General features: G+C 43.2%; 2 protein-coding genes and 1 long non-coding RNA gene across 6 annotated transcripts in view; 2 read left to right on the top strand and 1 right to left on the bottom strand.

Annotated features, from left to right (window-relative positions):
* Positions 1-2,009, top strand: part of ptpn13 (protein tyrosine phosphatase non-receptor type 13) — a 149,284-nt gene extending 147,275 nt beyond the window's left edge. For all 3 annotated transcript variants that reach the window (XM_031826089.1, XM_031826088.1, XM_031826087.1), the window contains 4 exons: positions 306-643; positions 857-1,072; positions 1,178-1,240; positions 1,340-2,009. In XM_031826089.1, the coding sequence (XP_031681949.1) occupies positions 306-643; positions 857-1,072; positions 1,178-1,240; positions 1,340-1,417 (695 nt within the window). In that variant the 3' untranslated portion in view covers positions 1,418-2,009. The remainder of the gene's footprint in view (positions 1-305; positions 644-856; positions 1,073-1,177; positions 1,241-1,339) is intronic.
* Positions 2,010-4,272: 2,263 nt separating this feature from the next.
* Positions 4,273-6,840, bottom strand: LOC109892301 (tubulin alpha-8 chain). The gene is made up of 4 exons (XM_031826085.1): positions 6,681-6,840; positions 6,218-6,440; positions 5,526-5,674; positions 4,273-5,318 (listed from the first exon to the last, which is right to left on the bottom strand). Exons 1-4 carry the CDS (start codon positions 6,681-6,683, stop codon positions 4,341-4,343), a joined length of 1,353 nt encoding a protein of 450 aa, XP_031681945.1. The 5' UTR covers positions 6,684-6,840; the 3' UTR covers positions 4,273-4,340.
* A 385-nt stretch (positions 6,841-7,225) lies between these two features.
* On the top strand, positions 7,226-9,392 carry LOC109892302 (uncharacterized). 2 transcript variants are annotated; one of them, XR_004210173.1, is made up of 4 exons: positions 7,226-7,446; positions 7,746-7,929; positions 8,442-8,580; positions 8,694-9,392. It is a non-coding gene; the product is annotated as an uncharacterized LOC109892302 (long non-coding RNA). The 2 variants fall into 2 exon arrangements; XR_002255596.2 differs by lacking the exon at positions 8,442-8,580.
* The last annotated feature ends 4,040 nt before the right edge of the window (positions 9,393-13,432 follow it).

Genomic DNA, 13,432 nt, shown 5'->3' with positions numbered 1-13,432 from the left:
GAAAAAACCACATTATCGCTGAAGTGTTTTACCTGGGAATGGTGCAGATTATACGCGTCAATATTCTTCTATCTACTTCAATAATAGCCCAGCACAGGAGGCTGGTGGCACCTTAATTGGGAAGGACGGGCTCGTGGTAATGGTTGGAGCGGAATGAGTAGAATAGGATGAAATATGTAATTTGATACCATTCCTTTCCAGTCATTTATTATGAGCCGTCCTCCCCACAACAGCCTCCACTTAAGCCCAGTGCAGTATATAACAAGCCCAATCAAAGCTTCTCCTGTGTTCTCTTGTTTCTCCAGTCGATACCACCAGAGTGATCCTGGGTAAAAATGGTGGCTACATTAATGCCAACTTTATCAACATGCCAGTGAAAGATGAGAACTTCATGTTCATTGCTTGTCAAGGACCCCTACCCACCACTCTGGGTGACTTCTGGCAGATGATCTGGGAGCAGAAATCTAATGTCATTGCTATGATGACCCAGGAAGTGGAAGGGGGAAAGGTCAAATGTCAACGGTACTGGCCTGACACCCCGCGGACGGCTGAGATGGTGGACGAGAGGCTGCAGATCACCTTGGTCAAAGATCAGCACCTGGACAACTTTGTTATCCGTCTCATTGAGGTCAAAGATATCCAGGTGAGATTAAGTATACAGTAGGTTATAAGGACAGGAGCCCCAGAACAGAGCCAGGACTCTCTACTTAACTGTGAAGGGATTTATTTTTCTTTTACTTTATTACCAAGTAAATGTAATAATAAGGTTAAACAAATAGAAACTAAAGCCAGTGCAAAATCATTTGTGTACTCTGTATTCAGAGCATCAGATAACGGCCTATCCCTGCTGTTCTAGACTGAAGAAATTCAACGCGTCACCCACCTGAACTACACCGGTTGGCCAGACCATGGTACGCCCTCGCAGCCTGAGCAGCTGTTGACGTTCATATCCTACATGAGGCACATCCACCAATCAGGACCCATCATCACGCACTGCAGTGCAGGGATTGGCCGATCCGGAACTCTCATCTGCGTAGACGTGGTTCTCGGCCTCATCAGTAAAGATGCTGATGTAAGTATGGTGACAAGACTATAGCTTTTTTTTATGCTAAAAAAGGTCCAACCACATTTTCTCCTGTTTGAGAGATGATATTTTAACACGCACTACTGTTTTTAGTTTGATATTTCAGATGTGGTACGTAACATGAGGCTGCAGAGACAAGGAATGGTACAAACGGAGGTAACAACTACAATATGTTGATCCATTTAAAGAGTCTGTAATGTACATGCTCTTTCTGCATTAATAATAATATACATAATCATTGTTTATTCCACACAGGAACAATACATCTTCTGCTATCAAGTCATCTTATATGTGCTCCGATGTCTTCAAGCTGAGGAGAAAATCTCAGGATAGCAACCTTACGAAAGTCCCAATGTTGCAGAACAACAATGGAGACTACACACAGCACAGAACCAAGCAGTGGATTTACAAACCACTGCTCAACCAACGCCTTAACAGTCTGGGATTGTGTCCCGAACACAGATCAAGCCTAGTCTTGGATATACTGGTACTTTCAATAGAGAATCTCCATTTAACAATGGTTTTTAGTCCACGACTAGGCTTGATCTGTGTCTGGGGAAAGTAGTCCCTCACAGGAGTCTGTATATTTTTCGTTTGCTTGACCTCTACCTCTGTAGCTGCTACCCCTTCTCTTAATGTATACACAAGAACAATACAGTTGATGTTCCTGTCTTATTTACATGAAAGCAATGTTTTTTGTTGTGTTTTTATATATAGATTGGCTTATGAAATATCTGAAAGTTAATAAAGTCATATTTTAAAGATTTTGATGCTGGAAGTTGCCTTGACAGAATACGACAGTATTTGCATTGTAAATCGTATTATGGTTATTGCTGCCAGTGTTAAAGGAAATGTAGTGTACATATTCATCTTTTGAAAAATTGCAATTTGTAAATAAAAGTGAAATTTGCATTTTGGTACTTTATCTAAAAGCAATTGGCCTTTCCTTCAGTAGTTATTTACCTGGCTAGTTAAAGGTTAACACAATTACAATGGCCTTAATGTATTCTAGTCTGCCAACTATTATTTGCAAGCGTATCAGTGCCCCCTACCCAGCCAATCAGTGTTTCCCCACATGCTGGTCTGAGGGTGAAGTGGAATTAAGTCTGTCTGACCAAGGCCAAAAGAGAAGTGCAAGCCATCTGGGCCTTGATTTACTGCAACCTTCCCCTTGGTAGGGAGCAGTAAGAGTTCTGAAAACCTCATGTATCAAAGATTAGCCTTGATTCAGCCAAATGTTAAGGAACCAATGTGATCAGGATTTGGGCCAAAATTTGATACAATTTAGTGATCTGAAGTCAACAAAATGGGGAAGAGTGTCAGCCACAGTAGAGGGTTTAGTCATTCAAGAGAATTGGGTCTAATGCACTTTAGTTGCACCAAAAGTCAGTGGTTTTCATGTTATTCACAAGTAAATTGTTCCAGAGAACAAGACTCCCTAAATTGTATCAGCATATCGATTGCGCAACCAGGGCTGGTAAAACCTTGGATCATTGCTATTCTAACTTCCGCGATGCATATAATAGTAATGATTAAAACATTCCCAAACCAGAAACCGTGGATTGATGGCAGCATTCGAGTGAAACTGAAAGCGCGAACCACTGCTTTTAATCAGGGCAAGGTGACTGGAAACATGACCGAATACAAACAGTGTAACTATTCCCTCCGCAAGGCAATCAAACAAGCTAAGCGTCAGTATAGAGACAAAGTAGAATCGCAATTCAACGGCTCAGACACAAGAGGTATGTGGCAGGGTCTACAGTCAATCACCGATTACAAAAAGAAAACCAGCCCAGTCACGGACCAGGATGCCTTGCTCCCAGGCAGACTAAATAACCTTTTTGCCCGCTATGAGGACAATACAGTGCCACTGACAGGCCCGCAACCAAAACATGCAGACTCTCCTTCACTGCAGCCGAGGTGAGTAAAACATTTCAACGTGTTAACCCTCGCAAGGCTGCAGGCCCAGACGGCATCCCCAGCCGCGCCCTCAGAGCATGCGCAGACCAGCTGGCTGTGTTTACGGACATATTCAATCGATCCCAGTCTGCTGTTCCTACATGCTTCAAGAGGGCCACCATTGTTCCTGTTCCCAAGAAAGCTAAGGTAACTGAGCTAAATGACTACCGCCCCGTAGCACTCACATCCGTCATCATGAAGTGCTTTGAGAGACTAGTCAAGGACCATATCACCTCCACCCTACCTGACACCCTAGACCCACTCCAATTTGCTTACCGCCCAAATAGGTCCACAGACGATGCAATTTCAACCACACTGCCCTAACCCATCTGGACAAGAGGAATACCTATGAGAATGCTGTTCGACTACAGCTCAGCATTTACCATAGTACCCTCCAAACTCATCAAGCTTGAGACCCTGGGTAACTGGGTACTGGACTACCTGACGGGCCGCCTTCAGGTGGTGAGGGTAGGTAACATCTCCACCCCGCTGATCCTCAACACTGGGGCCCCACAAGGGTGCGTTCTGAGCCCTCTCCTGTACTCCCACGCGGACGACAGTGGTAGGCTTGATTACCAACAACGATGCGAGGGCCCTCTGAGTGTGGTGTCAGGAAAATAACCAAGGAGATTGTGGACTTCAGGAAACACCCCCCTATCCACATCGATGGAACAGTAGTGGAGGGGAAGTTCCTCGGCACACAGACAGCATCGTGAAGGCGCAGCAGCGCTTCAACCGTAGGAGGCTGAAATTTTTTGGGGCTTGTCACCAAAAGCGCAAACTACCTGCCCTCCAGGACACCTACACCACAGGAAGGTCAACAACCACCGCCTGTTCACCCCGCTATCATCCAGAAAGCGAGGTCAGTACCGGTGCTTCAAGGCCACTGTTAAACAGCCAACACACTGAACTCCAGCCACTTTAAAACAATGCTACTTAATGTTTACATACGGATGAGAAATAATGTAGGGTACGTAATACATCACTATCTACTGCCTATGCCACTCTGTACCATCACTCATATCTTTGTACATATTCTTTATCCCTTTACACTTGTATAAGGTAGTAGTTTTGGAATTGTTAGGTTAGATTACTCGTTGGTTATTACTGCATTGTCGGAACTAGAAGCACAAGCATTTCGCTACACTTGCATTAACATCTGCTAACCATGTGTATGTGACAAATAAAATTTGATTTAGAATCTGATACTGTAAACACAAAGACAAGAATTCAAATGCATTTGGTTTTTATTGAAAATTGCTTTGGACAAGTTCCTTTTAAGAGAAGATTAACAGATTTAGTATTCATCCTCCTCGTCCTCACAGGCGTCCCCAGAGTCTGCCCCAACCTCCTCATAGTCCTTCTCCAGAGCAGCCATGTCCTCTCTGGCCTCAGAGAACTCCCCCTCCTCCATGCCCTCACCCACGTACCAGTGCACGAAGGCTCTCTTGGCATACATCAGGTCAAACTTGTGGTCCAGACGACTCCAAGCCTCAGCGATGGCTGTGGTGTTACTCAGCATACACACAGCCCTCTGGACCTTGGCCTGGTCTCCTCCAGGAACCACCGTAGGGGGTTGGTAGTTGATCCCCACCTTGAACCCAGTGGGACACCAATCTACAAACTGGATGCTGCGCCGGGTCTTGATACTGGCGATGGCTGCGTTGACATCTTTGGGAACCACATCGCCGCGGTACAGCAAGCAGCAGGCCATGTACTTGCCGCGTCTGGGATCACACTTCACCATCTGGTTAGCCGGCTCAAAGCAGGCGTTGGTGATCTCGGGGACAGAGAGCTGCTCGTGGTAGGCCTTTTCTGCAGAGATGATGGGGGCATAGGTGACCAGGGGAAAGTGGATACGGGGGTAAGGCACAAGGTTGGTCTGGAACTCTGTCAGGTCTACGTTGAGAGCTCCATCGAAGCGCAGGGAGGCTGTGATGGAGGAGACAATCTGGGCGATGAGGCGGTTCAGGTTGGTGTAAGATGGCCGCTCCACTCCCAGGTTACGCTTGCAGATGTCAAAGATGGCCTCGTTGTCCACCATGAAAGAGCAGTCCGAGTGCTCCAGGGTGGTATGGGTGGTCAGGATGGAGTTGTAGGGCTCCACCACTGCTGTGGACACCTGGGGAGCAGGGTAGACTGAGAATTCTAGTTTGGACTTCTTGCCGTAATCCACAGACAGGCGTTCCATCAACAAGGAAGTAAAACCAGAGCCGGTCCCTCCTCCAAAACTATGGAAGATGAGGAACCCTTGTAGTCCAGTGCATTGGTCAGCCTGATGACAGAAGACATGGGATCATTAGTAATTCACCCAATGTTGGAGCTTTGAAAGATTTTAAACTAAACATTCAGCAGTTCAACAATCTTATTTTTTGTGGGGTTATGATAAAGTTGAGCCAAGCTAACCAGGCAATGATATCAATTTAAATGATCTAAACTGGATGGTAAACAGCAGTGGCCCTTTAAACATTCAGCAGCGCACCATTTTACGCATCCTGTCCATGACAGAGTCCACAATCTCCTTGCCGATGGTGTAATGGCCACGAGCGTAGTTATTGGCAGCGTCTTCCTTGCCACTGATGAGTTGTTCAGGGTGATACAGCTGACGGTAGTGGCCGTTCCTGATCTCATCTACAACAAATCATGGACATACATATGAACACACTATAAGGCAATGTTATACCATTCCTGAGCTCATCGACAACAAATCAATTTGTCACATGCACCAAATACATCTGGTTTTAAACTGAAATGCTTGCTTATCATTTTGATAACAAAGTTGACAGAGCAATTACATTTTCAGTACTACACAAGGGCCACATACTAGGCTCATTGCATAATGAGTAGAATTCATTGTTTTCAATGTCAGGCAGTCGTAGCCTGGTCTCAGATGAGTTTGTGTGGTTTTACCAACTCCTATGACTCCTATGGTCATTCATTGACAACACAGGAGAATTGGCATGTTCAACTCAAATTGGTAGCAGCAAAACATCTTTAAATTAAGGGAAAAACGTGCACACTAACATTTAAGTTAGTGTAGTTTGTAGCAGAAGTCACAGCAAACAGTTCTGTTTTGGCAAAAGCTGTTGTCATCATGTTGATAGGAATTGGTATAAAACAGATCTGGGACCAGGTTAAGGCAAACCATTATTATACAAGCTTCCTCGTCCTCACCCACAACAGTAGGCTCCAGATCTAAGAAGATGGCCCTGGGAACATATTTCCCAGCCCCAGTCTCACTGAAGAAAGTGCCAAACGATGAGTCAGTCAATTGAGGAGCAGTGTTCTCATGGATGGTCCCATCTGGCTGGAAACCATGCTCCAGACAATACAACTCCCAGCATGCATTGCCCATCTGGACTCCTGCTTGGCCGATGTGGACTGAAATGCACTCCCTCTGTTGAGATAAACACTCCTTAGTCGAGCAATAATTTATAAAAGGGGGGGGGGGGGGGGGGGACATTATCTTTTGACATTACAAAGCTGGGAGGAGAAGAAACTCACCTCCAACAAATCGCAACTCATTATCAGTTCTCATTTATCCTGAATGTACATTCTATATAAAAAAACAGGGAAGCACAACTCCAGAGATGAAAAAAAAAGACAAAGCAGTCATGTTGAATTAAAAATAACTCACCATATTTCCTGCAGTTATGTAGAATAGATGGCCTTTTTGAGGAATTACTGAAACCTGAAATAGTTTCACCACAAGCGTTTACATATCAAATTGACGTAAGTGAAGTATCATAGGCTAGGCTACATGTTTAACTCCAAACACACTCACTCACTTACCTTTGATCACAATGGCAGTCAGCTTCATGGGCCAGTTTATATGGTATCAGGGTGAGGTGTAGTAGGTGTGGCTTTTCAAATGACCTTTGACCATTGACCAAGGGGTCGTGTATGTTTTATGATGATGATCCTGAGGTAAATGTTCAATTTAAAAGTTTATTTTAATTTTGTTAAAGACAATACAAATCTAACTACATGTTTCTGAATCTGCACGTCTAACAGTGGTTCATATATTTGAACCACTGTTAGGCAGATGATTTGAGGCCTGAATGCTGATTGACTGAAAGCCGTGGAATGTCAGACTAACAAAATATTTATTTGTACCGCTCTAGTTACGTTGCTAACCAGTTTATAATAGCAATAAGGCACCTCGGGGGGTTGTAATATATGGCCGATATACCAAAAGGCAAAGGGCTGTGTTCTAGCACTCCGCGTTGCGTCGTGATAATTAAGAACAGCCCTTCGCCGTTGATTATTGGCCATATAACACACCCCCTCGGGCCTTATTGCTTAAATATAGCGTGTTGATTTGTTAATATGCATTCCTGCATCCAGGAGCGCCTTCTTACGGTTTTCCTGCATGCTCAAGTCATTGTGATGCACTGGGAGAGGTAGGAATGATGTTTCTGTCGTCTTCAGACAAGTTAAGATTCCTTTAAGCACAAAGTCATACACAGTGTTTTGTTCAAGAATAATGTTGTATATTTAGAGTTTACTCATAAGTGGATGGTATTGTCAATGTGCTATTGGAATTGTACTTTTTAGGATGATATTAACGTGTTAAATGCAACATGTGGCTACTAGCTAGCTAAAGTATTGTATGTGTGAACTATGGCTAGATCCTCCACTGATTCCAGTCCTAGAACATATTTGTGCTCTACAAATGTTTTGTATTTCCTTTGGGATTCAGGAGCGAGAACTCTCATACAATAAAACAACCTGCTCTCCGAAGTCCACGTTTTTAATCTCAATCACACACAGCGGCGCAGTACAGCACCGGTTACATTGGTGTCTTCTAGACCCGGATTCACCGAAGATCAACGTCAGCTCGATCACCGTGGAGCTGCTGCTCTAGAGACTGTTTACATCATGAGGTACTCCTGTCGCCTTGTGGCAAAAAACGAAACTGCAGTCTATTTTCATTTCTGTAAAAAAAAAAATAATAATAATCTAAACTATGTATTTTGAGTTTATGGTTAACTAACATAGAAGTGTGTTCACAAACAGACATTTGAACAAATTGGTATGTAGTAACGACCAGGTACAACTGATATATTTATTCTCAAAGTTGCCAGGTGCCCTAATTAAAACATTACACTCATAACAACTTAAGAATTACATAAATAGCAAATAAGCCATTTATTGGTTGTTAACCAAATCCGAAACTCATTGACCTCTATACAAAACTCCTATTTTGGTAGGTGGAAAATTGCAAAAATTCCACCTGCTGGAGGGAGAGATTTTTTTTTGCAGAGTTGGACCTCTCTCCTCCTCTTCCTCTCTGGTAGCTATAGCTCTTTGTGAACAGGAATAATCATGGTTGTCACTAGTTAAGTCACAAAGGGTTTGTTTATAAATTCACTCTGGCTATCTACTCCTATTTCAGAGCACCCTCGTCTGAGTGTGCCAGAGCAAAGAATTACTGCTGAATTTACAAACCCGCACCAGCCGTTGTAAACATCGGCAAACATTTCAGTCATCAACGCTCTAAACAACACGAAAACAGCCTAACCAACAATGCTAGGGTGAATAACTTGGTCACAGTGAGCTGTTCTCTCATTTGTATCAGGAAGGAGCTAGCAAGATAACTAGAAATGGTATTAATTAATTCCACTGACTGCATGTTTTGTTGGTTAAGGCACTTCCGGATTTTCATTTGGCTCACTTGCAGCCAACACAACATTATCCTCAGCTTTTTGGCTTTGCCACGACCACCACCACTGTCACCCAAGGGACATCCAGCCAACTTTAGGAAGCATTGGCGTCAACATGGGCCAGCATCCCTGTGGAACTCTTTAGACACCTCGTAGAGTCCACGCCTCGACGAATTGATGCTGTATGAGAGCAAAAGGAATGCAGATCTATATTAGGAAGGTGTTCCTTATGTTTTGTACACTCAGTGTATATTTGGTTTTGTGTTTTAGGTAATTATCCTCCTGAAAGTTGAGTTTGTCTCCCAGTGTCTGTTGGAAAGCAGACTGAACCAGGTTTTCCTCTAGAATTATGCCTGGACTTGGCTCTTTTCTGTTTCTTTAAATCCTAAAATAACTCTCAAACCCAAAACATGAAACAGCCACCATCATGCTTGAAAATATGAAGAGATATACTCAGTGATGTGTTGGATTTGCCCCAAACATAACACTTTGTATTCAGGACAAAAGCTACATTTCTTTGCCACATTTTTTGCAGTATTTAGTGCCTTGTTACAAACAGGATGTGTGTTTTGGAATATTTTAAGTCTGTATAGGCTTCCTTTTCACTCTGTCAATTGTGTTATTAGTCCCTCCTTTGCATTGGAAAATCTCCCTGGTCTTTGTGGTTGGATCTGTGTTTAAAATTCACTGAGGGACCTTACAGGTCATTTTATGGGGTACAGAGATGGGATAGTCATTCAAGAGTTAAACACAATAATTGTACACAGAGTGAACCCATGCAATTTATTATGTTTCTTGTTAAGATAATATTTAATCCTGAATTTATGCTGAATTTATTTGTGCTTGCCATAACAATGTTGAATATTTGTTGACTCAAGACATTTCAGCTTTTCATTAATTAATATATAAACATTTTTAAAAACATAATTCCACTTTGATATTATGGGGTATTGTGTGGAGATCAGTCACACAATTTCAATCTAATCTATTGTAAATTCAGGCTGTAACAACAAAATGTGGAATACAGGTTACAGCCTTATTCTAAAACTGATTAAATTAATAAGTATTCAGACCCTTTGCTATGAGATTTGAAATTGAGTTCAGGTCCATCTTGTTTCCATTGCTCATCCTTGATGTTTCTACAACTTGATTGGAGTCCACCTGTGGTAAATTCAATTTATTGGACATGATTTTTTAAAGGCACACACCTGTCTATATAAGGTTCCACAGTTGACAGTGCATGTCAGAGCAAAAAACAAGCCATGAGGTCGATGCAATTGTTCATAGAGCTCCGAGGCAGGATTGTGTCGAGGCACAGATCTGGGGAAGGATACCAAAAAATGTCTGCAGCATTGAAGGTACCCAAGACCACAGTGGCCTCCATCATTCTTAATGGAAGAAGTTTGGAACCACCAAGACTCTTCCTAGAGCTGGCCGCCCGGCAAAACTAAGGAATCGGGGGAGAAGGGCCTTGGTCAGAGAGGTGACCAAGAACCCAATGGTCAATCTGACAGAGCTTCAGAGTTCCTCTGTGGAGATGGTTGTCCTTCTGGAAGGTTCTCCCATCTCTGTAGCACTCCACCAATCAGGCCTTTGTGATAGAGTGACCAGACGGAAGTCACTCAGTAAAAGGCACACGACAGCCCACTTGGAGTTTGCCAAAAGGCACCGAAAGGACTCTCAGACCATGAGAAGTAAAGATTCTCTGGTCTGATGAAACCAAGATTGAACTCTTTGGCCTGAATACCAAACATCATGTCTGGAGGAAACCTGGCACCATCCCTACGGTGAAGCATGGTGGTGGCAGAATCTAATTTTATTGGTTACATACACATGGTTAGCAGATGTTATTGCGAGTGTAGCGAAATGCTTGTGCTTCTAATTCCGACAAGTAATCTAACAATTCCACAACTAGCTAATACACACAAATCTAAGTAAAGGGATGGAATGATAATATGTACAGTTGAAGTCGGAAGTTTACATACACCATAGCGAAATATTTTAAACTCCGTTTTTCACAATTCCTGACGTTTAATCTGAGTAAAGATTCCATGTCTTAGGTCAGTTAGGATCATCACTTTATTTTAAGAATGTGACATTATTTCAGCTTTTATTTCTTTCATCACATTCCCAGTGGGTCAGAAGTTTACATACACTCAATTAGTATTTGGTAGCATTGCCTTTAAATTGTTTAACTTGGGTCAAATGTTTCAGGTAGCCTTCCACAAGCTTCCCACAATAAGTTGGGTGAATTTTGGCCCATTCCTACTGACAGAGCTGGTGTAACAGAGTCAGATTTGTCGGCCTCCTTGCTCGCACATGCTTTTTCCGACAACTTTTCTATGGGTTTGAGGTCAGGGCTTTATGATGGCCACTCCAATACCTTGACTTTGTCTTTAAGCCATTTTGCCACAACTTTGGAAGTATGCATGGGGTCATTGTCTATTTGGAAGACCCATTTGCGACCAAGCTTTAACTTCCTGACTGATGTCTTGAGATGTTGCTTCAATATCCACATAATCTTCCTTCCCCATGAAGCCATATATTTTGTGATGTGCACCAGTCCCTCCTGAAGAACACTGGGATGGTGTTCTTCGGCTTGCAAGCCTCCCCCTTTTTCCTCCAAACATAACGATGGTCATTATGGCCAAACAGTTTTATTTTTGTTGCATCAGACCAGAGGACATTTCTCCAAAAAGTACGATCTTTGTCCCCATGTGCAGTTGCAAACCGTAGTCTGGCTCTGTTATGGTGGTTTTGGAGCAGTGGCTTCTTCCTTGCTGAGCAGCCTTTCAGGTTATGTCGATATAGGACTCGTTTTACTGTGGATATAGATACTTTTGTACCTGTTTCCTCCAGCATCTTCGCAAGGTCCTTTGCTGTTGTTCTGGGATTGATTTGCACTTTTCGCACCAAAGTACGTTCATCTCTAGAAGACAATGCGTCTCCTTCCTGAGCGGTATGACGGCTGCGTGTTCCCATAGTGTTTATACTGGTGTACTATTGTTTGTACAGATGAACATGGTACCTTCAGGTACCTTGGAAATTGCCCCCAAGGATGAACCAGACTTGTGGAGGTCTTACATTTTTTTCTGAGGTCTTTGCTGATTTTCCCATGATATCAAGCAAAGAGGCACTGAGTCTGAAGGTAGGCCTTGTAATACATCCACAGGTACACCTCCAATTGACTCAAATTATGTCAATTAGCCTATCAGAAGCTTCTAAAGCCATGAAATCATTGTCTGGAATTTTCCAAGCTGTTTAAAGGCAACTTAGTGCATGTAAACTTCTGAATTATAAGTGAAATAATCTGTCTAAACAATTGTTGGAAAAATTACTTGTGTCATGCATGAAGTAGATGACCTAACCGACTTGCCAAAACTATAGTTTGTTAACAAGACATTTCTGGAGTGGTTGAAAAACAAGCTTTAATCACTCCAACCTAAGTGTATGTAAACTTCCGACTTCAACTGTACATATAAATATATGGATGGGCCATGACCGACCGGCATGAACGAGATGCAATAGATGGTTTAAAATACAGTATATACATCTGGGATGAGTAACATACAAGATATGTAAATATCATTAATAAAGTTACTATCAAATCAAATCAAATTTATTTATATAGCCCTTCGTACATCAGCTGATATCTCAAAGTGCTGTACAGAAACCCAGCCTAAAACCCCAAACAGCAAGCAATGCAGGTGTAGAAGCACGGTGGCTAGGAAAAACTCCCTAGAAAGGCCAATACCTAGGAAGAAACCTAGAGAGGAACCAGGCTATGTGGGGTGGCCAGTCCTCTTCTGGCTGTGCCGGGTGGAGATTATAACAGAACATGGCCAAGATGTTCAAATGTTCATAAATGACCAGCATGGTCGAATAATAATAAGGCAGAACGGTTGAAACTGGAGCAGCAGCACAGTCAGGTGGAAGTTGAAACTGGAGCAGCAGCATGGCCAGGTGGACTAGTGGTCCATTTGTGAGAACTTCTTAGGGCTAGGCCCCTTTTTTCTCAATTTCCGGCTGAATGACTTGCCCAAAGTAAACTGCCTGTTGCTCAGGCCTTGAAGCCAGGATATCCTGATGCCAGGATATGCATTGGCCAGACCGCACCACCCTCTGGAGAGCCCTGCTGTTGCGGGTGGTGCAGTTGCCGTACCAGGCGGTGATATAGCCCGAAAGGATGCTCTCAATTGTGCATCTGTATAAGTTTGTAAGGGTTTATAAGGTGACAAGCTACATTTCTTCAGCCTCCTGAGGTTGAACAGGCACTGTTGCGCCTTCACCATGCTATCTGTGTGGGTGGACAATTTCAGTTTGTCCGTGATGTGTACGCCAAGGAACTTAACTTTCCACCTTCTCCACTGCTGTCCCATCTGCTGTTTCCTGAAGTCCACAATCATCTCCTTTGTTTTGTTGTTTGAGAGTGATATAATGTTTTGTTAAAGTTGAGTGAGAGGTTGTTTTCCTGACACCACACTCCGAGTGCCCTCAACTTCTCCCTGTAGGCTGTTTTGTTGGTGATCAAGCCTACTACTGTTGTGTCATCTGTAAACTTGATGATTGAGTTGGAGGCGTGCTGGGCCACACAGTCATGGGTGAACAGGGAGTACAGGAGAGGGCTGAGCACGCATCTTTGTGGGTCCCCAGTGTTGAGGATCAGCAAAGTGGAGATGTTGTTTCCTACCTTCACTCCCTGGGGGTGGCCCATCAGGAAGTC

Source organism: Oncorhynchus kisutch, linkage group LG6, assembly GCF_002021735.2.
Source record: "Oncorhynchus kisutch isolate 150728-3 linkage group LG6, Okis_V2, whole genome shotgun sequence".
NCBI classification, from domain to species: domain Eukaryota; kingdom Metazoa; phylum Chordata; class Actinopteri; order Salmoniformes; family Salmonidae; genus Oncorhynchus; species Oncorhynchus kisutch.
Note: the sequence above shows the minus strand (reverse complement) of the source record. Positions and strands in the feature narration are given on the sequence as shown.

What these genes read in the sequence shown, in the direction of transcription:
- LOC109892301 (XM_031826085.1), bottom strand. An exon ending in TCTGGAGCCTACTGTTGTGG is followed by an intron (nt 5,675 to 6,217) that starts GTGAGGACGAGG and finishes GATTTGTTGTAG; the next exon opens with ATGAGATCAGGAACGGCCAC. An exon ending in TGGACAGGATGCGTAAAATG is followed by an intron (nt 5,319 to 5,525) that starts GTGCGCTGCTGA and finishes TTCTGTCATCAG; the next exon opens with GCTGACCAATGCACTGGACT.